This window comes from Mchenga conophoros, linkage group LG1 (assembly GCF_057382185.1).
Source record: "Mchenga conophoros isolate Kocher_MC1m ecotype Shallow Benthic linkage group LG1, M_conophoros_male_GT1.1, whole genome shotgun sequence".
Classification (NCBI taxonomy): domain Eukaryota; kingdom Metazoa; phylum Chordata; class Actinopteri; order Cichliformes; family Cichlidae; genus Mchenga; species Mchenga conophoros.
The window spans coordinates 32,575,328-32,594,550 of record NC_140526.1 but is presented as its reverse complement, the minus strand read 5'-3'; the positions used below and the strand labels follow the sequence as shown (position 1 = coordinate 32,594,550).

General features: G+C 43.6%; 1 protein-coding gene across 1 annotated transcript; it reads right to left on the bottom strand.

The window, feature by feature from the left end:
* Positions 1-9,350: 9,350 nt before the first annotated feature.
* Positions 9,351-13,506, bottom strand: LOC146583651 (uncharacterized). The gene is made up of 2 exons (XM_085281069.1): positions 13,155-13,506; positions 9,351-9,837 (listed from the first exon to the last, which is right to left on the bottom strand). The coding sequence occupies exons 1-2, from the start codon at positions 13,454-13,456 to the stop codon at positions 9,393-9,395; spliced, it is 747 nt and encodes a 248-aa protein (XP_085137195.1). The 5' UTR covers positions 13,457-13,506; the 3' UTR covers positions 9,351-9,392.
* Between the last annotated feature and the right edge of the window lie 5,717 nt (positions 13,507-19,223).

Here is a 19,223-nt window from a genome sequence, read left to right as displayed (position 1 = left end):
GGGGGGGGCGATCGTGGCTCAAGAGTTGGGAGGTCGCCTTGTAATCGGAAGGTTGCCGGTTCGAGCCCCGGCTTGGACAGTCTCGGTCGTTGTGTCCTTGGGCAAGACACTTCACCCGTTGCCTACTGGTGGTGGTCAGAGGGCCCGGTGGCGCCAGTGTCCGGCAGCCTCGCCTCTGTCAGTGTGCCCCGGGGTGACTGTGGCTACAATGTAGCTTGCCATCACCAGTGTGTGTGAATGTGTGTGTGAATGGGTGGATGACTGATATGTAAAGCGCTTTGGGGTCCTTAGGGACTAGTAAAGCGCTATATAAATACAGGCCATTTACCATTTACCATTCTTTAATGTGTACTCCTTTTGTCCTTGAGTTAGCACAGTAAATAATCAAATGTATCGCAACAAAAAGTGATGTAATCACCAGAGTGGTTAGCTTATGTCTTTTGTCATTAAAGTCACGTCCCTGCTCTTTAAAAATGTGTTCACATTACTTTGTCGGTTGGCTGTTTCTTAGAAGCTATTAGGAAATTCCACTGACACAGAAGTATTTTGTCAGTATGACTATCATACATTATGAACAATAGAGCTGAATCATTACTTACTTTTGATTTATATTATCAGGAGAGAATATTTATGATTTATTCAGTTAAATTGTATTTATAGAGTGCCAGTTATGTGAGTCTCATAAGACTTACAGGTCCCATACTCTGATTTACTTCTGAAAGTCTTATTTTTTCTCATCTAAGATACTTAAAAGAAATACATTTTAATCACAAAAATACTATTTTGCAATTAGAAAATGGAAAAGGGGTCTCTTTTATCATTACATCATGAGACATATGTCTCATGAGTATTATATATAAAATATTTACTATAAGAAGGAGTGGGACAGTCATTTCTTTTCCAAAATGTGTGACAAGAAATGTATCGTATCCAGGTGATGTGTATTTATCACACCTCTGTTCTAGGCTTTGTTCCAGGCTGTTGTCAGCTTGTTTAAAGGCAGCCAGTCGACCAACATTCTTTTTTTTTTTTTTTAATTGAGACTGATTGTTTTGAAGGATGCTTGCTTTTCCCAGAGATTTTTCTTTGCAGCTCACTGAGATGAGCTTTGAGTTACACCACAGGCAGCTGTCGTTTTACTGTATATTATGAGTAGTTAGTGTGTCTGTGTGCTCACTCGTTTTGTTTTGTTTTTTGTTTTTCAGAAATGTCTTGAAGCAATTTTATGCATTGTTGCTGTCTCACGACTGACAGTGTAGACTGCTAATAACAGTCTTTGTGCCTGTTATTTATGTGCAGTCCTAAATTTTATAAGAATAAGTTTTGATATGCATGTTTTGAAGCTTTCGATGTTTGGTTGCTGTGGTTTGAGGAATATTTCTATTATCAGCAACTTTTTTATTCAAAAACTAGACTTGCACAAGGTCTAGGTCCTTTTTAGAAAACTACAAAAGAGGAGCATCAGATTTATTTCTTCCATATTTTCTTCTCCGTGGCTCCCTGTAAAAACAAGAACAACATTTGGGATTCTTTTGCTCAGACACAAAAGCCTGAATGATCACACTCCATACTATACCATCCCAATGCTCTCAGAATGCAAGCTGACCTGTGGTTCCTAAAATTCTTAAAGTACAATGGGAGGCAGAGCCTTCAGCTGTCGGCCTCTTCGCCTGTGAAACCAGCTCCGAGCATGGGCTTGAGACACACCGTGTGTCTCAAGACTTTTAAGAGGGGCTTAAAACCTTTCTTTTTGATCAAGCAGCATAACTAAAGAACAGTAAAGCGTAACAAGGGTAACTAAGGTCACTCCGCTTATGCTGCTATAGGCCCTAGCTGCTGTGGATACTTGATGCATCACATACTTCTCATCTTTTGTTCTCCTTGCATGTACAATGGCATGCAATAGTGGCATGCAATAATTTACTTTTCTTTTCCCTTCACCTCAACAATGAAGGCCATCTTCCTTAAGTCTGGTTGTGCTAAAGGTGTCTTAATTGTCCTCAAAGTAAAATAAAGTTCAGCTTCTCTTGAAAACATTAACATTATTATGTAATTGAACAGCATTTACTGGAGATGTGGAGGTAGTGTGAGAATCCTAAAGGACTCTTCTATGCATCTGAAGTAAATTATTTTTAATCATGCAGAAATATTACTTGGTTCCTTATTTGATTTAGTTTAATCACAAGTACTCTATATCATATGATGTTTCAGAAAAATAGTGGGCCGCATGTTAGCAGATGTTAGCACTTCACTGGCCCTGTTCATTTCCATCCATGGATGGTTGAATGATTGAGATAGAAAGAGGAAGAAATTCCAGGGAGGAAGGAGAGAAAAGGGCCGAGAGCAGGGGAAACAGAGCAAGGCAGAATAAAGGGGGTGATGTCGGCTGCAGAGAGAAATAAATAAACAAACAAACAAAACTTTGAAGAGACATCTGCTTAGCACTTGCTATAGTATTAGTAATTATGGAATTAATTGAACTTTGAAGTTATAAAACAAGATTCCTTTTCACAATAGGTATTTTTGTCACACGATGCATCCCTTCATGTTGAAACTATTGTGTTAGACCCCTATAGCTCTGTTCCTAAACAGGCCTCTGAGGATTTGATTACTTTGTGCATACTTCCACTTAAATGGAAAACCCAGATGTGTGCATGTTAGAAGACATTTACAGTTTTGATCAACTTTGTGAAGTTGAAATCCTTCTTTTATTCATTTTCTTAAACCAAGAAGAATAGATACAAACAATGAGGTCTGCTATGAGCTGACTTCCTTCCAGATTCTAACAAAGCTAAAAGTTTCCAATGTAGAATACATGAAACAAAATGATTCATTATTGAGATCTCTTTATTTTTTTCTGCCTAAAAGTGATTGGCCATTTTTGGATCATTGGTTTTCTGTGTATCTTTATAATGTTCTAGGGTCTTTACCTTACTATACAATGTGCCTTAAGATGACCATTGTTGCTGAGCAATTTTAAGAGTTAAAATTATATTTCAGACTGGCCAGAATCTTATGAACACAACCGTGTCCTGCACAGAGCCCAGAGGACATTTTCAAGATTCAGCTACAGTGGAAAAATGTGTCAGCTCGAAGGAATGTGTTTCTGTGACAGCTTCCTTTACCAATCTTCATATCATAATTGCATCTGCACCGCTGAGCCCCTCTTCTTGAGTTGCTGCTTCGCTCAGCTACAGTCTTTGTCAACCTGACGCTTAAATCCATGTGCTGATGGTCATCTACTGCTTATCAATGCTCTATAACCTGTCGTGTGAAGTGGCATCTCTTCTAGGCCTCTAATTGTTGAGATTTTATATGCTTAAGTGAATAATTATCTATTCTTCTTTTCTCTGCTGCTACATATCAGGTGAATTTGAATTTCAGGCCCAAGATTTATTCATCCAACTTCATGAGATTGTGCCTTCCCAGTAATAGTTGGCCAAGAGTTGTCTATTATCACGGCACTGTGCTGAGTATGTAGGAACGTCAGGCTAGATGCCAAATATTGTCTCCACTTTTTTTTTCTTTCTCAAAGCAGAAAGAAGTTGAGTTGGCTGACTGAACGAATGCTGAGCTATGGCTATGCAGAGATTTTAGAAAAAACTTAGTGAAGTTTGTAAATGTTGAATAACATTTCGAAGAATTTTTACTTGGGCTTTTAATCACTGTGATCAATATTCAAAATCGTTGTGTTTAGATGGATTATACAGAGTTTGTAAGCACACCATGTCCATAATATTTGGAGAGAGAAAGTTATTAATTAGTAAGACTGATTCAAACTGAAGGCTTCACAGATGGTACCATTAAGAGAATTTATTGCAGACTGCAGTAGTTGTTTCCTTTAAATCCAGAATTAAATAATTGTGACATGGGCATTTTATTTGGAATTAGGTATTTTATATCATGTCATGTTAAGGAAAATTAATTATTTTGAAGGCCATCTGAAAAAAACAATGAGTATTTTTTTAGCTGACTTGAGGGCAGGAGCAGGTAGGAAGGGGGTTGGGGTTAATGTCTGACTTCAGTGTCTGGCAATCATTTATTTAAGTGTATAGCATGAATTTTTTATGTCTTTTTTATGTGTCTAAGATATTTCCTGGAAACAAAATAGCTGATTGGCAATTAATCAAAATAGAGCAATCAAACTACATTTAAACAACCGTTAAACAAAATGCAAATGGCTGCATAATAGTTTCCCATTGTCAGTGCAGCATGTTCTATTGATTAATTGCAAGTACTTTGGGGGTGTAAACACATTATTTCCTCTTTTGTGTGGAACACTCCAAGATTTCATCAATATATTATTTAACCCACTAATGGTGTGCCTTGATCTTCCACATCTACTCTAGCTTCTCTCTTAGCCCTTGGTATTTCTCGAGCTTCCCGTGTTCTTGATGTTCCTTTCACTTAGTATAACTACATTTATCACTACACACTGCTTGTGCTTGTTCTCCACAACTATGTGTGGTTGGTTGACCATCGTCAGTTTGTCTGTCTGGCTCTGGAGGTCCAACAGAATTTTAGCTTGGTCATTCTCAACAACCCTAGGGGGTGTATCCCATTTTGTGTCAGGGCTTCTTTGCACAGCCTGCACATGGGGTCTTGCCTGCAGATCTCAGCCTCTGTGGATCTGCCAGTGGTACATACCTTACAGGGGCCTGTCCTTCCACGTTCGTTTCTATTGTTGCTCTTCTTTTTTCTCTGGTTTCTGTTGCCCGAGGTATTCATTAAGCGCATGATCTGTTGGGGCCATCTTCCTGATTAACTCATGGATCTTTGTTGTTTCATCCTGGATAATGGTTCTGACACGCACTACTCCTTGGCCTCTTTCTTCCCACTTAGCATATAGTCCCAGGGTGCTGGGCTTGGTGTAAAACCTTTGTCTTGATTTCTATCCCCTTTTTTGGCCAGCTGTGGCTTCTATCTCTTTCCTTGACCAGCTGATTATCTCAGCAGGGTATCTGACGACTAGTAGGGCGTAGGTGTTGATTCCCATTTAGCTGATTCCTCAGGACTTGCCTCACTCTCCACAAGTATTTGATGATCATGGCTTTCCTAGCAGCCTCTTTCAGATTCTCAGGTACTTATCACTGTCCTAATGTCAGCAATGTTGCATTATGGTTAGGCAATCCCATAAGTTCTGACTACCTTCCTCTCTCATTGTTACCATGTGACAACACTTCTTTAGTCCGAATTACATTGCGATGTCTTTGCTGTAGCTCCTATATAGATCGAAACAGTGTCTCGTTCACTCCTGGCATCCAATTTGATTTCATCCACATAGAGGAGGTAGCTAACGATTGGTCCATTCTGCTGTACCTGTGGCCAGTCTAGTTAATGAGACCTCCTTAGCCAGCATAAGGAGGTTCAGGCTTATGCCGAACAGCAGTGAGGACAGATCTCCTTGGTAGATCTTACGCTTGATGGCGAGTAAAGTTATTGGCTTGAAGTTGGCCTTTAGTGTTGTTCATCACATGGTCATCAAATTTCTGATGAAGGCTCTTAGGGTCCTGTTTATCTTGTACAGTTGTAGGCATTAGAGAATCCATGTGTGACTCATAGGCTTCCCTGTAGTCAATTCAGACAGGGAACACTGGTCAGTCTGGGCTTACAGTCACAAGCAAATCTATCAATAGCTGGTGTTTTGCCTTGTGAATTTCCTGCCTGGGCTCCACTCTTGTATTGAGCCATATTCCTGTTCATAGCCGCTATGATCCCCGACAAGAGCTTCCACGTGGTGCTGAGGCGGGTTTTTGGCTGGTAGTTGGGTGAGACTGGTCCCTTCTGGGTATCTATAGGAAGCAGGATTGTTCATCCTTCACTTAACCATTCTGACTGCACTCATTAGCAGCTTGTTCAAATTGTACTGCCAAGCGATCGTGGAATGCAGTTAGCTTGTTTAGCCAGTAGGCGTGAATTATGTCAGGTACTGGTGCTGTGCAACACTTCATACTGGAGACTCTCATACAAATGTCCAGAGAGACGTAAAATAACCTTTAAAACGATTTGTCCTAGAAAATATCCTTTAAGCTTCTCTTTTTTTTTCTTTCATTCTTTTTCTTCTTTTTTTTTTTACACACAAAAGTGAATAAAACAAAATGAAATTGTGCTTTTGGGATAAGAGCACCCTTGGCTCTAATTAAAATGAGAGTTATATTCTGTGCAGACACCATCTTCAGTGTCACTATTTTCAGCCTTGTGTGCTCTCCTATTGCTAAATGGGATGTGACAGTGTTATATGACTGTACCTACATATGAAAATTTCACAGCAGACTTAGGGATTGTGCTCCAGCTCTGTTGAGTCGAATTCATTTTTCGTGAGTACTGTGAAATCAGATATAGAAATGGTATACCTGGTCAACCTGATGGGGACAGAAACTGGACTAAAGCAACCAAAGCTGCCCATTGTAGAGGCATTAAAGAGGCACATTATGTTTGAAATATATCACAACACACTTTATTTTTATGGGGCTGACCTCACACTAGTCATATTTTAATTTAAAAATTACGGAACTAATTTTACAGTCATGTTGATTCCAAAATCAAACAATGTAGGTGGCATGTGCTTCACATACAGATTTTTCTCAGCAAAATTTGGTAGATGTGCATAAATGTATGATTGTAAAAATCCACAGTAAAGATGATAAACACATAAAGAATGTGTTGCTTCCCTGGTTCTTATGTCATAGTTAATATATAACTTTCAGATTTTGTAGGGGGATAAAACTTTGATCTGAGTAGATGGAAAGAACTTTTTTCCATAAATGCATAATCAGCCAACATGATCCCATAACCAGCAGATTAGTCATAATGAAAATATTTGTCAGTAAAGTAACCTGCTGTGTACACACAAGATAGGGATAGTGTAATACATGCAGTATCCACAAATGTTAACCTTGGAAAGACCAGCAACACGATGAATGCAACAAAAGCACCTAAAAACAGATGAATATAGTCTGACTGAATGTAAATCAAACTTAAAGAGCGATGGAAACTCACAGACATGTATCATTGTATAATATTTGTATAAAAACATATAATAAACAGAAGAAGGTTCCACAGTTTAGAGAAATAATGTCACGTTAAGAGTTGAATATTGATTTGGAACTATCAATCTGCACTATGATCTCTCTCTCCCTGTCTTCTGCCTCCGTTCATATATGGCTCATCTGCACGTTGTGCAGTCAAGTGTAACATCTCACATCTCTGCAGTTCTGCTCCCTCTGTCTGATTATGATCTAGTGCTATGTTGTGATGAGCAGAGCAGTGCTTAGATTTCAAGTTGATGACATGCTGGAGGGCTTACACAGTAGCTGTTCAGCATTTTCCCTGTAGCAATGCCTCTTTTATCTGAGGAGAAGCAGCACAAATTCATTTGGGCTATTGTTGAACAGTGGTTTTGACATATCGTCACTGATGAATGGGAAAACTGAAGCACTACAAAGGGGTGTAAGGTCATAATTTGCAACCATGTGACCCTTTTCTTTTCCAATTTGAATTCTAAATATACTGAAAAAAAACCCCGTAACATTACCCATTTTTAGGAACACATTCTATATACAATAGGATATGTTTGACCAACCTGCAAGTTAGATAGATTTGATTAAAATGTGTTGTCAGTTTTATTCATAAACACCGAGGCTGTTTGACTTTTGTCATTTCTTTCATTCTCTAGTTGGTGTTTTAACTACCCCTCCTCATTTATTATTGATCTTGTCTCTTAAACTGTACTCGCTGTATTTTTTTTTTTTTTGCACCATTAATCAGGCTTATTTTATACCCAGTTGATTTCATGGCATTATGTTGCTCTTGATGTCAAAAGTCTGGCAGATATTTCCCCTGCAACAATATTTACTGTTATCTAAAGGTCGCCCTGTTGTGTAGAGCTGTCAACTATTCAAAATTTTAAAGAACTGAATTCTGCTGCCAGTTTAATAGTGACTACTTTACGATGACGACTGCTTAGCTGAAAAAAGGTGGCTTTGCATTTATTTATGCAGTATTTACAATCACTTGCTCATAGCATCTTCTTGACTTTGGCTCCTCAGGATTGAATCTAATCCGAGTCACATTATTTGTAGCTGTGTCTCCATTCTCTGTAAAACTAGGCACTATCTCAACAAATAAAAATGACAACAAAATCACTTACATCATGTCTTTCACATTAGAAGAATACTGGTTCAGTTCACTGACAATCCATCCATTTTATCTCACTAATAAATGCTCTGTAAGTAGTTATATGGATGATTTTAGAACTTGAGGATGTATAATATGCGTGTGTATGCGAGTGTGTGTGTATGTGTAGGTGTGTATCTACAGATCTCAAAGGAAGCAAACAGATGAAGGCAGTAAGGATTTCAGAGCTCTGGATAATTGGAGGCTTTGTCCCTAAAGGTGAACCTGACATGTATGTGACATTTTTGGATGGACCACAGCAGCACCCTAAGCGGAAACGCATCACAGGGCCACTGCTGTCTCCAAAGGCACAGGAAAGGCCATTATGGCTAAGTAACTAGCTCTCGCAGTTTCAAATAAACAGACAAACTGCCCAAGGAGAGTTGAAATGAATGATTTTTATGCCCAAACAACATTTTCCTTCTAGGTTTTTTTTTAATAATTTGAAGGTCTGTGCTTCAGGGTATCTACCTGCATATCAGAGGTCTCTTTATTCCAAGGTATCAAAAATATCTTGAAATGAAGAGATGGGTGCAGTTAGATCCACATTCATTGTAGTATTAGTGTTTCTTAATTGTGGCCTTGAATGAAAGTTCACCTAATGCATTAAATATTAGACCTTAAGAGGGTGTGAAATCAGAGAACCACATTATTAGAGGTAAGTGCATTATCATGCACTCAGAACATTAACATTTCCCTGCTTGATGAAATATTTGATTTCCTAATGAGATTATTAGTAATAATCAGCAGTGAGGTGCTCATTATATTCAGAAGAGAGTGCCCTGCATTAGCTTTTTACTAAAGTCCCTCTTCTGGTATTGATTAAACTTCAAAAAACTCATCTTCTTTCCTCAAAATCACATATTTGAGTTTTTTTATTTTTATATAAGGTGTAAATGGAATCGCAGATTATTTGCAAATTTGGAATTTTGGCCCGCCCAGCTCTGTCTCTATCAGACCATCTGCTTTTTTTAAAAAACTCCCCATTTTTACACCCCTCTCCCCCGTTTAACTAATCACCAAATGCAAAAATAAATGACGGCAGTTTGTCTGAGCTACAGTCTTTCCATTCCATTATATATATATATATATATATATATATATATATATATATATATATATATATATATATATATATATATATATATATATATATATATATATATAAAACACCCAGCACGCCCCTGCGGGCGGTTTATCCTTCAAGCTCGGATCCTCTACCAGAGGCCTGGGAGCTTGAGGGTCCTGCGCAGTATCTTAGCTGTTCCCAGGACTGCGCTCTTCTGGACAGAGATCTCCGATGTTGTTCCCGGGATCTGCTGGAGCCACTCGCCTAGCTTGGGAGTCACCGCACCTAGTGCTCCGATTACCACGGGGACCACCGTTACCTTCACTCTCCACATCCTCTCGAGCTCTTCTCTGAGCCCTTGGTATGTCTCCAGCTTCTTGTGTTCCTTCTTCCTGATATTGCTGTCATTCGGAACCGCTACATTGATCACTACGGCCGTCTGCTTCTGTTTGTCTACCACCACTATGTCCGGTTGGTTAGCCACCACCATTTTGTCCGTCTGTATCTGGAAGTCCCACAGGATCTTAGCTCGGTCATTCTCCACCACCCTTGGGGGCATCTCCCATTTTGACCTCGGGACTTCCAGATTACTCCTCCTTGAATCGCTACCTTATCGTGGTGGAGGGGTTTGTGTGTCACAGGGATCCCAGGGGCTATGTTGTCGGGGGGCTTTTGCCCCCTGGTAGGGTCTCCCATGGCAAATTGGCCCTGGGTGAGGGACCAGACAAAGAGCGATTCATAAGACCCTTATGAAAAGGAAACCAAGGGAACAGTTTACCCTGCCCGGGATAGGGTTACCGGGGCCTCGCCCTGGAGCTAGGCCCGGGGAGGGTGCCCGAGGGCGAGCGTCTGGTGGCCGGGCCTTAGTCCATGGGGCCCGGCCGGGCACAGCCCGAAGAGGAGACATGGGCCCATCCTCCCGCAGGCCCACCACCCGCAGGAGGCGCCATAGGGGTCGGGTGCATTGTGTGCCGGGTGGCGGCCAGGAGCGGAGGCCCTGGCGGACTGACCCCCGGCTGCCAAGACTGGCAATAGGGACATGGAATGTCACCTCTCTGGTGGGGAAGGAGCCTGAGTTAGTGCTTGAGGTTGAGAGGTACCGGCTAGTCGGGCTCACCTCTACACATGGCTTGGGCTCTGGAACCAGTCTCCTGAAGAGGGGCTGGACTCTGTCTCAGTCTGGAGTTGCCCTTGGTGAGAGGCGGCGGGCTGGGGTGGGTATCCTAATATCCCCTCGGCTTGCTGCCGGTACGTTGGGGTTTTTCCCGGTGGACGAGAGGGTTTGTTCCCTGCGCCTTAGGGTCGGGGAACGGGTCCTGACTGTCATCTGCACCTATGCGCCGAGTGGCAGTTCAGAGTACCCAGCCTTCTTAGAGTCCCTGGGGGGGGGGGGGCTGGAGACTTCAATGCTCACGTGGGTAACGACAGCGAGACCTGGAGGGGCGTGATTGGGAGGAACGGCCTCCCTGATCTGAACCCGAGCGGTGCTCTGTTATTGGACTTCTGTGCTAATCACAGTTTGGCCATAACGAACACCCTGTTCGAACATAAGAGTGTCCATAAGTGCACGTGGCACCAGGACGCTCTAGGCCGTAGGTCGATGATCGATTTTGTAATCGTATCAGCAGACCTGCGACCATATGTTCTGGACACTCGGGTAAAGAGAGGGGCTGAGCTGTCAACTGATCACCACCTGGTGGTGAGTTGGATCAGGTGGCAGGGGAAGACGCTGGACAGACCTGGTGCACCTAAACGCGTAGTGAGGGTGTGCTGGGAACGTCTAGCAGAGGCCCCAGTCCACGAGATCTTCAACGCACACCTCCGGCAGAGCTTCAACAGCATTCCGAGGGAGACTGGGGACATTGAGTCCGAATGGACCATGTTCAGCGTCTCCATTGCCGAAGCTGCTGCATTGAGCTGCGGCCGCAAGGTGGTTGGTGCCTGCCGTGGTGGTAATCCCCGAACCAAATGGTGGACACCAGAGGTGAAGGGAGCCACTAGGCTGAAGAAGGAGTCCTATCGGGCTTGGTTAGCCTGTGGGACTCCGGAGGCAGCCGACAGGTATGGACAGGCCAAGCGGAATGCGGCTCGGGCAGTGGCTGAAGCAAAAACTCGGGTGTGGGAGGAGTTCGGAGAGGCGATGGAAAAAGACTTTTGGACTGCCTCGAAGAGATTCTGGCAAACCGTCAGACGTCTCAGGAGGGGAAAGCGGTGCTCTACCTGCACTGTGTATAGTGCTGGCGGAGCGCTGCTGACGTCGACTGAGAAAATTGTCAGGCGGTGGAAGGAATACTTCGAGGACCTCCTTAATCCCACTGACACGTCTTCCGAGGAGGAAGCAGAGTCTGGGGATGAGGGGAATGACCCGCCAATTTCCGGGGGCGAGGTCACTGAGGCAGTTAAACAACTCCTTGGTGGCAGAGCCCCTGGTGTTGATGAGATCCGCCCCGAGTTCCTGAAGGCTCTGGACGTTGTAGGGCTGTCCTGGTTGACACGCCTCTGCAATGTTGCGTGGAGATCAGGGGCAGTAGCTGTGGACTGGCAGACCGGGGTGGTGGTCCCCATCTTTAAGAAAGGGGACCGGAGGGTGTGTTCCAACTACAGGGGGATCACACTCCTCAGCCTCCCTGGGAAAGTCTATGCCAGGGTGCTGGAAAGGAGAGTTCGTCCGTTAGTCGAACCTCGGATACAGGAGGAGCAATGCGGTTTTCGTCCTGGTCGCGGAACACTGGACCAGCTCTTTATCCTCTCCAGGATACTTGAAGGTGCATGGGAGTTTGCCCAACCAGTCTACATGTGTTTTGTGGACTTGGAGAAGGCATTCGACCGTGTCCCTCGGGGTGTCCTGTGGGAGGTGTTGCGGGAATATGGGGTGTCTGGCCCATTGCTACGGGCCATTCGATCCCTATACAACCGTTGCAAGAGCTTGGTTCGCATTGCCGGCAATAAGTCGGACTCGTTCCCGGTGGGTGATGGGCTCCGCCAGGGCTGCCCTTTGTCTCCGGTTCTGTTCATAATTTTTATGGACAGGATTTCTAGGCGCAGCCAAGTGGCGGAGGGCTTTCGCTTTGGTGGCCTCAGAATCTCATCTCTGATTTTTGCAGATGATGTGGTTCTGTTGGCTTCATCGGGTGAGGGCCTCCAGCTCGCACTGGAACGGTTCGCAGCCGAGTGTGAAGCAGCGGGAATGAGGATCAGCACCTCCAAATTTGAAGCCATCGTTCTCAGCCGGAAAAGGGTGGAGTGCCCACTCCGGGTCGGGGATGAGTTCCTGCCCCAAGTGGAGGAGTTCAAGTATCTCGGGGTCTTGTTCGCGAGTGATGGGAGAAGGGAGCCGGAGATCGACAGACGGATTGGGGCTGCAGCTGCAGTAATGCGGACGCTGCACCGGTCCGTCGTGGTGAAGAGGGAGCTGAGTGTAAAAGCGAAGCTCTCAATTTACTGGTCGATCTACGTCCCTACCCTCACCTATGGCCACGAGCTGTGGGTAGTGACCGAAAGAACGAGCGGCAGAAATGAGCTTCCTCCGAAGGGTGGCTGGCCTCTCCCTTAGAGATAGGGTGAGAAGTTCGGCCATCCGGGAGGGGCTCAGAGTAGAGCAGCTGCTGCTCCACATCGAAAGGAGCCAGCTGAGGTGGTTCGGGCATCTGACAAGGATGCCCCCTGGGCGCCTCCTGGGTGAGGTGTTCCAGGCATGTCCCACCGGGAGGAGGCCCCGGGGCAGACCCAGGACACGCTGGAGAGATTATATCTCTCGGCTGGCCTGGGAACGCCTTGGTATTCCCCCGGATAAGCTGGAGGAGGTGGCTGGGGAGAGGGAGGTCTGGGCCTCTTTGCTTAGGCTGCTGCCCCCGCGACCCGGCCCCGGACAAAGCGGATGAGGATGGATGGATGGACTTCCAGATTATACTCGGCACAGATGTTCCTGTACACTATGCCGGCCACTTGGTTATGGCGTTCCATGTATGCCTTGCCTGCTAGCATCTTGCACCCTGCTGTTATGTGCTGGATTGTCTCTGGGGCATCTTTACACAGCCTGCACCTGGGGTCTTGCCTGGTGTGATAGACCCCAGCCTCTATGGATCTTGTGCTCAGAGCTTGTTCTTGTGCTGCCATGATTAGTGCCTCTGTGCTGTCTTTCAGTCCAGCTTTGTCCAGCCACTGGTAGGATTTCTGGATATCAGCCACCTCCTCTATCTGCCGGTGGTACATACCGTGCAGGGGCCTGTCCCTCCATGATGGTTCCTCGTCTCCCTCCTCTTTCTTGGGTTTCTGCTGCCTGAGGTATTCACTGAGCACTCGGTCAGTTGGGGCCATCTTCCCAATGTATTCTTGGATGTTCGTTGTCTCATCCTGGACTGTGGTGCTGACACTCACCAGTCCCCGGCCCCCTTCCTTCCGCTTAGCGTACAGCCTCGGGGTGCTGGACTTGGGGTGAAACCCTCCATGCATGGTAGGAGCTTTCTTGTCTTTATGTCAGTGGCTTCTATCTCCTCCTTTGGCCAGCCCATTACCCCAGCAGGGTACCTGATCACGGGCAGGGCATACGTGTTGATGGCCCGGATCTTGTTCTTACCATTCAGCTGACTCCTCAGGACTTGCCTGACCCTCTGCAGGTACTTGGTGGTTGCAGCTTTTCTAGCGGCCTCTTCATGGTTCCCATTCGCCAGCGGGATCCCCAGGTACTTGTAACTGTCCTCTATGTCTGCAATGTTGCCTTCTGGTAGTTCAATCCCCTCAGTTCTGACTACCTTCCCTCTCTTTGTTACCATCCGACTACACTTCTCCAGTCCGAACGACATTCCAATGTCATTGCTGTATAGCCTGGTAGTGTGGATCAGTGAATCGATGTCTCGTTCTCTCTTGGTATACAGCTTGATGTCATCCATGTACAGGAGGTGGCTGACAACTGCTCCGTTCCGTAGTCGGTATCCGTAGCCAGCCTTGTTAATGATCTCACTGAGGGGGTTCAGGCCTATGCAGAACAGCAGTGGGGACAGAGCATCTCCTTGGTAGATCCCGCACTTGATGGTGACTTGTGCTATGGGCTTGGAGTTGGCCTCTAGTGTTGTACGTCACATCCCCATTGAGTTCCTGATGAAGGCTCTCAGGGTCCCATTGATCTTGTACAATTCTAGGCATTCCAGTATCCAGCTGTGGGGCATTGAGTCATAGGCCTTCTTGTAATCAATCCAGGCAGTGCACAGGTTGGTCAGTCTGGTCTTGCAGTCTCGGCTGACTGTTCTGTCTACCAGTAGCTGGTGTTTTGCGCCTCTGGTATTCTTGCCAATTCCTTTCTGTGTCCCGCTCATGTATTGACCCATGTGCCTGTTCATCTTAGCCGATATGATGCCTGACAGGAGCTTCCATGTAGTACTGAGGCAGGTTATTGGTCGGTAGTTGGAGGGGACCGGTCCCTTCTTGGGGTCCTTGGGGATCAGGACCGTCCGACCTTCGGTTAGCCATTCCGGGTGTCTCTCATTAACTAGCAGCTGGTTCATTTGTGCTGCCAGACGCTCGTGGAGTGCAGTCAGCTTCTTTAGCCAGTAGGCGTGAACCATGTCGGGCCCTGGTGCTGTCCAACTCTTCATACTGGAGACCCTTTCTTGGATATCTGCCACTGTGATGGTTACTGGACCCTGTTCAGGGAGGTCGCTGTGGTCTGCCCTCAGATCCACTAGCCACTGAGCATTGCCGTTATGGGTTGCGTCCTTCTCCCATATGCTCTTCCAGTATTGCTCCGTCTCCAGCCTTGGTGGTGCTGTTCTCTTGCCACTGAGAGTACACCTTTGCTGGTTCTGTGGAGAACAGCTGGTTTATTCTCCTGCCTTCTATCTCTCTGGTGTACCTCCTCAAGCGGCTGGCCAAGGCTGTGAGTCTTTGCTTGGCAGTTTCTACACACATACCTACACACACACACACACACACACACACACACACACACACACACACACATATATATATATATATATATATATATATATATATATATATATATATATATATACATATATATATGTGTGTGTGTGTGTGTGTGTAGATACAGTGTCAGAAATCAGGGCATACAATACATACAATACAATACATTCACGATCAGTACCTTGAATAAATTTCAGGGAATTTTCTACATAACAAGAAATAATTGTATTTACAATTCAACATTTTTCTTCTTTTTGTTTTCTGAACTGATTTTATTCAAACATTGCCTGGCACATACAGGCTTCTTATGGTATTTGTGTCTCTGAATTAATCATTTCAATGTGTTGTATAAAGCTTCCGGTCACCAGTGCAGCTTTTTGACACTGGTTTCATGCGGTTCGTGACTTTCCACACTTTGTGTTTGTGTGACTGGCCTTGGATTAAGGACCCCTCTGAGAGCACAACACTTATTTCTAAGAATGTCCCCAGACAGCAGGTTTAATCACACTGGCCTTCATCCAAGTTGCATGTGTTTCCAGAGGCTCAACTGACATCATATCCCCTTGGTTTAGTGTCCGTGTTCTTTACAGTATGGTTATATTACTTTGTCTGGTTGATTACCAGTCTTGCAGAAGTGCCTGTTAAATGTGGATCTTGAAGAATGTCAGTAGTGTTTGTGCAGGACTTTTCAGACTCCAGGTGAGATTAATAAGATGATGCAAAATCAGTAGGTAAAGATCTGGCCCAACGAATTTCCTGTCATCATTAGTTGTTTACATCTCATTGCACTTCGGCATGCTTTGCAGGTATCCCAGCGAGCGAGGATGTAATTTGTCATTTCTAGCTCCAATTTTTTTTATCTTATTGAAAGACTTTGGGATCTTGAGCACAAATCACAATATCTGGAATCCTTGTCTCACAAAGCAGTACCTCATATTTGAGAGGTGATATTTCACAAAAATTGGAATAATAGTCCAAAGTTATCAGATCTGAGCAGTTATGTGCTATTTTAGCCCATGGCCTCTTTGCAATCTTGACAGCAAGCAGTGTCACATTTTTGCAATAAATGTCTGTGTGTTACATTCGTTCCTTGCCAATAGGTGCATTCACCATCGCTCAGATGTGAAGAATATATACGTTGAAGGATGTCTTCCAGGAATGTGTCGGGGATAACAGATCTTCCTCCCCTTAAAACAAATCTATCCCGAGAGCTCAGTTCAAGCTGGAAAGAACAATTACGCATTGATTCTGCAGGTATGTCTTTGTTGCTCTGGGCTTCTTTTGTTAAAGGTGTCCATAAGTGTCTGCAGCTCTAAAAGTACCTAGTACACATTAACTGTGTCTATTTCTTTCTAACCTTTGTGACTGTCTGGTAAATATGCTCTGCTTAATCTCTTAACCCATGGAACATAAGTGATATCTAATTTCTGCAATCTCAGAATCCCTTTGCAGCCTTTTTCAAATAGTTGACAATTTTAAGTGTCTTTTGCACATCAACAGTTTTGCAGTAGCTATACCAGTGGAATTTTCTTCCACCTCAGAGACTATGGCTGGCACTTTTTATTCTCTCATTTTGACGTAAATATGCACATATTTCTACAATAAATCAGAAGAAACCAGGTAATACATTTGTCATTTATTCACACTCTTTGTGATTTATGTCCCTCCTTTACCAGGAGCCTAATTTATTGTTGTTGTGCACACAGAAAAGATGCAAAGGCCACTTCCCACACAAAAGTTGGGATTTAATAAAGAAACTTGACAGGAGAAGGTGCAAAACTGTGACAAAGCTCTGCCAACACAGATGGTGAGGTGGATAATTTAAACCAGACTATACAGATCAAATTTATCTCTATATATATATTCACATTTAATTATATATAATAATATATTATTATAGGCTTAATGATAATTAAACATATAATAGAATATTTAGAAGCTTTTATTCACTAAAATCTGAAATCCAGTTCTGCTCAGCATTTCATCACTGCTGCCACCATCACATTCTCTGCTGCCTGAAGCACAGATGAAAGGGCTGGGCTGTATGTTACTGACTCACAGCTGAAATATTAAAATTGTATCAAGATTCAGCACAGTGTGACTTACTTTTCCCTGATTGTAAAAGTAAAGAAAGCACATTAGGAAGGATACAATAATCATCCCGAACAATATTTTGGGCATTATATTAAAGAGTAATACACAAATAGTTTTCATAAACCTCTAATATCTCCAAGAATCATGGTTTAAATGCAGCTGTATTGTCAGGCATGCAGAACAAGCAGACTTCTACTCACAATCTGCCTTCTCCAGTCTCTTTATTTTCTTTAAGTAGTCTTCAGGAATAGTTTTCCAGACATCTTGAAGAATTTTCAAAGCTCTTCTCTGGATGTTGGCTGCCTTTTATTCAATTTTCTGTCAAAATGATCCCACACCGCTTCAGTAATATTAATGCGTAATGCTAATGCATGAAGTCATGCAGGCCTCTGAAAACCCATGCATGGCTGATGGTGTTCCACTGAGATTTTATCTGTCCAGACATACCTTCACTGCATTGTCATTGCATCCAAATCTCTAAGTACTTTTTTGCTATGATAATTCCCTCAATTTTGACAAGATGCCCAACATTACTGATCCTAAACCACAACCGAGCCTTCACTGTGTTTAATAGAAGGCCTCTCTCTCAATCTCCTCTATGCATACTGATAATCATTTGAAAGAAAAACATTCTAATTTGTCTTTATCACTCCATCAGATCTGTTGCCACTGATTTCCAGTGCATTGCTTTTCTCGCAAACATGTGGCTAAAGCAACAATTTGAAATGGGTTCTTTGCCAAGTTTTCTGTCACTGTGTTGTTATGACACAGCACTGGTTCATCCCTTGTTAGGTGCCTCTTTTATACTTCGAATGATTCATAGGTCAGTGTTAAATGGCTTAACAAAGAAAGAAAGACACTGTTCTTAAAATAGTCACAAATGAGTGATGAAGAAAAAGATCGTCAGAATTCCTGCTGAGAAGAAAAAAGAAAGAAAAGGGAAAATCTAAAGAAACGAGAGGTGGCTCAAGACTTCTGCACATTACATTTTAAAGAACCACTGACCATCAGACTCACGTCTGTTCATCAACATTCATGAAGTGCTTTGTATTGAACGCTTACAGTTGAATGTGTGTGTTTAAAGGGCAAAGTCTGAGGCTGAGCCACACATACTCATTTGGATTTAAAAGGGAACATTGCCCGCAGGTGCGCATATGCACCCCTACTTTATAAGTATGGATCCTATGCACTGTTTTCTAAATGAGGCCTGTGCAGGTGATAAGGCCAACCAGGTGAGGCCAAGGAGGTGTAAGGTCAGTGATTGAGCGCTTTTCATGACTTTTGCTGCCTCGCATCCTCTTTCCTCGCATGACCCAGAAATCGTTCCCCCTCCGGCATCATGGACGCTCTTCCAATCCCATAAACGTGCTCGAGCAGACAAGTTGCAAGAGGAGAGGAGGCTTCTGGAGTAGCTTATGTGAGGAAGCACCCATGTATCTAATGTACAACACATAAACAACTCAATATATATGACACGGCTTAATGGTTTATAGTGTTTTGAATAGGAAGGCACAGAAAGTATAAGCGAATGCAGTTCAATGGTGGCATGCATTATAATCCCATTTTATTTATTATAGTAGATACATTGCGTGTTTAATATTTTGGAAAATGTATTAATCACAGCATCACAACAAGCAGCAGTTATATTTTTTATTTTGTGTTCTTTTTTATACAATTAACACACTCAGAATTAACAAGAATTAAATTAATGCTCTAAATAATCAGAACATTTAACAGTGATCTATACATAAAACTGAAGACAATCCAGGGATTTCTCCTTTTGTCTTTTTAATGGATCCCTCACATCCTCACAGGGAGCAGCTAAGACATGAGGAAGAGACATGAGTGTGGGAAGTGAGGAGACATGTCAGCATAATGAAAAGCACCCATTGTATAGAAGGAGAAGGGATGTGGCAGCTTGCTGTGAGGTTGCAGCATTTTTTTTCCTCTTTTCTCTTGAAGTTTA

What these genes read in the sequence shown, in the direction of transcription:
- LOC146583651 (XM_085281069.1), bottom strand. Translation starts at nt 13,456, where the DNA reads ATGTACCACCGGCAGATAGAGGAGGTGGCTGATATCCAGAAATCCTAC. An exon ending in TACAGGAACATCTGTGCCGA is followed by an intron (nt 9,838 to 13,154) that starts GTATAATCTGGA and finishes CGATTCAAGGAG; the next exon opens with GAGTAATCTGGAAGTCCCGA.